General features: G+C 40.7%; 1 protein-coding gene across 1 annotated transcript; it reads right to left on the bottom strand.

The window, feature by feature from the left end:
- Window positions 1-314: 314 nt before the first annotated feature.
- Gk2 (glycerol kinase 2) lies at window positions 315-2,209 on the bottom strand. The gene has a single exon (XM_021211227.1). It carries the CDS (start codon window positions 2,155-2,157, stop codon window positions 493-495), a length of 1,665 nt encoding a protein of 554 aa, XP_021066886.1. The 5' UTR covers window positions 2,158-2,209; the 3' UTR covers window positions 315-492.
- Window positions 2,210-7,255: the final 5,046 nt, after the last annotated feature.

The following is a 7,255-nucleotide window of genomic DNA, read 5'->3' on the forward strand; positions in this document are numbered from 1 at the left end:
GCTAAGGAGTTATACATATGCTTATGATTAAGTACTACCTTTTTAGAAAACCTTTTTTTTTCTTTTTGGTAAATATTACATTGCCCTACACATATGACTATTTAACCTGACGAATTTACATGTGTAGTGGTCAAGATATCCCTGTTCTGGCCTACTGGCTGTCATGTGCTCTGAATTTATAAATGGGCTTCTCTGTATGATATAAAGGTAAATGTTGCATGTCAAATAAAATACCAAAAAGGAAAAGGAAAACAGTGCTTTTCTCCATCATGACAACTTACCTATTGATTTTAAGAACACGAGATTTTTCATATTGTTTTTCTAATGTGTTCTCTTTATTCAAAACCTTTATTTTAAGGAGTATTTGTAGGGGCCTTATAGGGTCCTATAGCAAGTGGCCTATAGGTAAAAGTAAACCATAATATTGGTCTCACACTAAAAGATGGAATTCTTTCTGTAAAAAGTTCTCACATTGCAAGTCCATGGTTGAAATTACTCTTCAATGGTTGAGACACATCTTGCTCCAATTAATAATGTCATGCTACTCACTATAAAAAAACCCAAGGGCAGGCAAGAGAAGACAGGATTATCGCTCTTTTCAGGATCCTTGGCTGTAACCCAACCCATTGACTTCATCACTGCTCTCTTCCATGTTGAAAAACGAATTTCACTCTCTGTGGCTTGGATTTGTGGTTCATATCGTTCCATCAGGATCGCAGACAAGTCTTCAGGTTCAAGACTCCAAACATTTACCCCTTCTGCAGCTCCAGCTGCCATGGCAGCTCCCAGGGCCGTCGTTTCCGGCATGACAGATTTAACTACGGGAATGTGCAGAATATCTGCCTGTAGCTGCATAAGAATCCTGTTGTTGGTCATTCCTCCATCAACCTGCAAATGACTGAGTGGAATTCCACAGTCGCGATTCATGGCATCCAAAATCTCTCGGGTTTGGAAACAAACAGCTTCTAATGCAGCAAAGGCAATATGGCATTTATTGGTGAACTGAGTGAGACCACAGATGATCCCTCTTGCACTGGGTTCCCAGTAAGGTGCATACAACCCCGAAAAGGCTGGGACAAAGTAGCAGCCATAGGAAGTGCCTACCTCTCTTGCAAGGTTTTCAACTTCCCCCGAGGTCGTTATAATTTCGAAATTGTCTCTTAGCCAGCGAATAACAGCACCAGCTATAGCAACAGAACCTTCTAAGGCATAAAAAACTGGCTTATTTTTGCCTAGTTTGTAAGCCAGTGTGGTCAGAAGGCCATGTTCAGAAAACACACATTTCTGGCCTGTATTACATAGTAAAAAACATCCTGTTCCATATGTGTTCTTGGCTTGACCTTCGTGGAAACACATTTGTCCCACTAAAGCAGCAGACTGATCCCCCAAACATCCCGATATTGGCACACCTTCCAAGGCCCCTGATGTCATCAGGCCGTAGATCTCAGAAGAACTGCATACATTTGGGAGGATGCTCATTGGAATTTCAAAAAAGTCACAGAGTTCTTTATCCCATTCCAAAGAGTGGATGTTGAAAAGCATCGTTCTGCATGCATTTGTTACATCTGTACAATGGATGCCTCCGTTGACGCCTCCGGTCATACACCAGATGAGCCAAGAGTCGATGGTTCCAAACAGGGCTCTGCCTTCCTCAACGGCCTTTTGAATGGGTCTTAGGTTGTCCAGCATCCACCGCAGCTTCACAGCACTGAAGTAAGTGCTAAGAGGAAGGCCGGTCTTAGACTTGACAAAGTTGCTATTTCCTGGGATTTTCTTATTGAGAATCTCCACAGTAGACTGGGTTCTGAGATCAAGCCACACCACAGCATTGTACAGAGGGTCTCCCGTGAACTTGTCCCAGACCACAGTGGTTTCCCGCTGGTTACTCACGCCGATAGCTTTAATGTTGGAAATATCAATGTTCACCTCAGCAAGTTTCTCGCAAGCTTTCGCTATGCATTCATAGACAGACTTAAGGATTTCCTTGGGGTCTTGCTCTACCCATCCTTCTTTTGGATACTCTTGAGTCAGTTCCACCTGATGAGTGCAAACTAGTTCTGCTGTTTTGGTATTGAAAATTAGAAAGCGAGTGGAGTTGGTTCCCTGGACCACCGCTCCCACCAACGGCCCCGCAGTAGTTTGCTTCGAGGCTGCCATGAAACTGGTCAGTGGACTGCAGCTCAGGGACGGTTTCCCTGGTGATGCCAGTTGGGAGGAGGCACAACAGCCAGTCAGGAACGCTGGAGTGCGCAGGCGCAGCTGCCAGTCCAACAGCTTCAGGAGCCTAGTTCCCCCTCACCCAAGCCCCGCCCCTCACCTCTCCATACTGTTTCCAGGAATTTATATGAAAATATTCAGTATGCACCGAACTCTTGCATATGTGGCTCTGTATCTCTGTTTTTCTTCCCTTTCTTCCTATGTGGTATCATTAACATTTAGTATTGAGAGCAGATATATGGAACATGAATTTTTCCAATGTTGGAATATCTGAAAAACATTTTGTCTTAATACTGAAAACTAACTCTTTTTGGTTATAGATTTCTAATTTCCTTTCCCACTCTTTCCTTTGAAAAACCAAAAAAGAAAAAAGAAACAAAACAAAAAAGAAAAACAAACAAACAAACAAATAACAACAACAAAAATCATGGAGTAGTTACTCCAACAGCTTCATTTCCCATCTCACTTATGTTTCGGTCATTCTTTAGCTTGCTTTACTCTGACTGCTTGTAGAGTTTTCGTTATTGATGGTTTTCATTGTTTGTTTTTTAAACGGGTATTTTCGCATCAGTTTTATCATGTCGTGGTAAATTGTGTGTTTTCTTGTTTGTTCTTGGAATTCACTGTGTCAAATATCTGCAGATTTACAGCTTCCATCAAGTTAGGACAATTCTGGTTATTATTTATTCCATATTTTCATTGTTTGCTCCCTTTAAGGTTTCAAACCTCACACACTAGGCATGCATGTCTTACAAATTCACTCCTACTCATCTTAATGATATTTTTTCTGTCTTCGTTTAAATTATGGTTTACAATCGCTCTGTCTTTAAGCCGACTGACCTACAATATCTAAAAATGCAGTTAATTCATCTGTGATATTTTTCCTCTTCAAGTGTAGTTTTCATTCCTAGAAGTTCAATTTGGGGATTTAAAAATATCTACCAAACTTTAACACGTGGGGTATAGTTAGAATAGCTTTTAATTTCATTTTCTGCCAAAACTACCACCTGTGTCAGTTTCTGTTCGACTTTGTCTTATTGATTGTCTTATTATAGCTTTTATTTCCATGTTCTTTTGTGTGTCTGATAGTTTTTAATTACATGCTAGGTGCTGTGGATTTGCTTACCTGGCTGCTGGACCCGGACCCACTTGCATCCATGTCAGTCTTCTGGAACTCTGTTAAGTCACTTGGAAACAGTTGGGTTTTTTCTAGTTTTACTTTTAATTTGAAAAAAAAAATTATTTTTGGTGACTTTGTACATATAAATAATGTGTTTATGTCCTGTCTACTCCTCAGGAGTTCCCCTCCAACCTCTCTCCAGTCACTCCCAACTTCATGCCTTCTTCTTCAAATCCCTGGAGTCCAATTCATCCTGCCTCTGTGTCCGTGGATGTAAGTACATCCACTGGACCATGAACACCTTATCTTAGACTATATTCACAAAGAGCACTCCCTCTCCTTCTCCCAGAAGCCATCAGTTGACAATACCTCCTCAGCTAGGCGTGAGGCCACGTGAGCTCCTCTCTACCACTGACTTTAGTGGATATGGAGAAGTCAAGATAGAAATGACCTGGGAATGTCCTTCCTGCTTGCATTACCTTTCATAGACTAGAAAGGGGGTGGGACAGCACCAAGAGTCTTAACCCCCACTGTGAACTTTGCAAGCTAGAGTAATGACACATCACATCTGGGAAGATATGAGCATTGGTGTACAGTTGTGGCATAAACATTATGGCGACAACCAACAGCTTTTGAATTGGAGTTAAGGCCACCCCACAGGATGTAACTCATCCTTGTAACTAAAATCATCCCAGGAAGTCACGGGTCATGTCATGATCTCCAGGAAGTACACAATATTATTATTCTGCTAAATAGGCTTAGTTAGCATTGAACTACCTTCTGAATTCATCTCTCTACACATAGATTAGTGCACATCTCCAGCCTCATCAGAGAAATCGATTTTTGGCAGTGGAGAGTGATTGATACACAGATTCCAACCTGCTCTCCTCAGCACACAATAATTGAGAATGGAATGCTCATCACTCCAGGTGTCTCTCAGGGCTCAGAAAACATCACCACGGGAGGCAGGGGGGGGGGNGTGTGTGTGTGTGTGTGTGTGTGTGTGTGTGTGTAGGGGTTGTATAAGCACATATATTTCTCCAGTACAAAATGTCTAAAGCATTGGGGAGAGTGTAGGATGGGCCTTTAAATACTTCATTAAAACCTTTGCACAGAAAAGTAGGTCTCCTACCTTCAGAACAACCTTTGTGGTAATAGCAGAGTTGAAATAGTATGTGGTACATTTATTTTATTTTTATTACATAAAAATATACTTGCACTTTAAGTTGTTTTAGTACATATACTTTTGTACTTTACAAGTTCTGTTATTGAGTTTTAAACTGTATCTTGTTGGGAAAAGGTTTATATCTGGACATGCTTTTCTCTAAATCTAATAATAAATATATTCTCTGCTGTTTTCATAATCTAACTGCATACTTCCCTTCCTATCCTTACTTTACCTCTTCTTCCCCTTTTTACATTCCATCCTCAGTTCACTAACTTAAACATTGATACCTTTAGCTCTTAAAAAAAAAAGACTAGAGTGCCCTACTGCTGCTGTCTCTGAACTCAACAGGGAATACATAGTTAAGTGAACAAGATTTTTTTTTCTCCTGTAGCTAGCACTAAGACTGCTGCCAAACTATCATAGTTGTTACTGCAGCTGGCTTCCCCTCAAAAAAATAAAATTCAGAGGACATATGCATCCCAACAGATGTACATAACACAACAAACAAATACAAAAAAGCCAAGAGACAGCACTCTTCTATGACACATCTACAAGGTGACAATTTATCAATACTAGAAAAGAAAGATAAGGAGATAGCTGAGATGCAAGATAAGCATGTTAGATTCCCACCTGAAAAGAGATCAACAATTCCACATAGCACTCAAACAGGTATAGAAGTCAATTCAAGAAGTAGACATGAAAGTTACTAAATAAATTCAGGACCTAGACAAGAAATTTACCAAAGGGGATGAAATAATCAGCAACTTGGAGGGAAACTTTACATAGAAGAACAATTCAGCAAGGAAACTGAGATGCTGAAAAGTGCCAGGCAGATATTCTGCAAATGAAAAAAATCAACCAGTTGAATAAGTAAATAAATAAATACATACATACATAAACAAACAAACAAATAAGTAAATACCACATTGCTGGTTGTGGTGGCACATACATTTTATTCCAGCACTCAGGAAGCACAGGCAAGAGGATCTCTGAGTTTGAGGCCAGCCTGGTCTGTGATATGAGTTCCAGGACAACTAAGGCTACACAGAGAAACCCTGTCTCCAAAGACTAAAAAAAAAAAAAAATGCAGAAGGCAAATAAGATCAAGTAGAACAAAACTCTGGAATAGATGAGGTCAAGTAAATGAGAGAGAGAGAGAGAGAGAGAGAGAGAGAGAGAGAGAGAGAGAGACCAAGAAGAAGGAGGAGGAGGAAGAGGGGAGAGGGGAGGGGGAGGAGGAGGGTAGGGGAGGGGGAGGGGGGAGACAGAGTCAGAGAGAGAGGACTCACCCCAAAATGATATCTTCTGTATATGGCAGAGCTGTTGAGTGCATAAACTCACAGCAACTGGGGTTACCCTTTCAGAGATGCAAATTGACAAGGTCAAGTTCCAACTTCACTTCTAAAAATTGTTAGAAGAAATACAGGCCATGCTTAGTTTATGAGTAATTATTCTCCTTGGTATTAAAGATAAATATATTTGTGTACTCTAAGCAAATGATGTTTGGTTTGGTGGCTGGTGGCAACAGTCTTAGATCCCAGACCTGGATTCATATCAGATCCTTTTCTTCCTTCTGTATATTTCTCAGCCTCGGGCATTTTCTTCATAAAGGAGCATGGGTCAGTACTGAGCTGAATACTCTGGGTGCTCCCTGAGGCACCTCGTTTGTTTTTTTTTTTTCCTCCAGCACAGCTCTACTTTCCTTTGTGTGCCCTCCACTGGTTACCTACCTTAGTATCTATGAAAGATCAGCTCTGTGTCCTTGGTATTCACTTCCACTGGGCTTCGTCTGGGTGACATATCCCTATGCTGTGACTCAAAACAAGGCAGTGAGCTAGTGGTGCCCGTGCCATTGATTCTCACTGTTACAGAGCTCACTGGGAATAAACCACCAATCAAAGAAAACCCATGGAGGGACTCATGGCTCAGCTGCATATGTAGCTGAGGATGGCCTAATTGGTCATCAAGGGGAGGAGAGGCCCTTGGTCCTGTGAAGGCTCTATGACCCAGTATAGGGGAATATTCCTGGGCCAGGAAGCAGGAGTGGGTGAGTTGGGGAGCAGGGGAAGAGGATAGGGGATTTTCACAAGGGAAACTAGGAAAGGGGATAACATTTGGGAATGTAAATAAAGAAAATATCTAATAAAAAAGAAAAAACTCAAAAAAAAAAATCCCTTTTCGTGCCCTGGCACTTATCACTTTATGCAAACTGTCATAAATTTTATAAATAATTTCCTATATTTTTTGTTCACCTTCTAGTTGTTTAGTGTGAGGAGGTAGGCCAGTCTTTTCTATTCCATGTTGGCCAGAGTAAAATTCTACTTAATGAAAACTTAGAATTTTCTACTATCTGTGAAGTTGGTGATTAAAAAGTACTTAATTACCAGTTAAAATGTATTTAATAGTCAATAAGTTAATGTAGCATTTTCTACATTGGTGCATATATTGTATCTGAGGTAGCTAAATGAAGAGACTCATTTATTCCTAATGAAAAACCAAACAGAACAAAGGCAGAAAATAATGAAATGTGCTGCATTGCTGTTATTTCACTATGCTAACTGGATCTTATTTCCCATTCAAACAATCTCTCCAGGAATTAAACAGTGAGGCAAAGAAAGGTAACAAACATGCAGATGCAAGTTGAATGGTGAGTGATAGGAAGGACAAGGAACAGCACAGAAGCCAGGCGTGGTGGCGCACGCCTTTAATCCCAGCACTTGGGAGGCAGAGGCAGGCGGATTTCTGAGTTC

Source organism: Mus pahari, chromosome 13 (genome assembly GCF_900095145.1).
Source record: "Mus pahari chromosome 13, PAHARI_EIJ_v1.1, whole genome shotgun sequence".
NCBI lineage: Eukaryota > Metazoa > Chordata > Mammalia > Rodentia > Muridae > Mus > Mus pahari.

Coding starts and splice junctions, on each gene's coding strand:
- Gk2 (XM_021211227.1), bottom strand. CDS start 2,157: ATGGCAGCCTCGAAGCAAACTACTGCGGGGCCGTTGGTGGGAGCGGTG.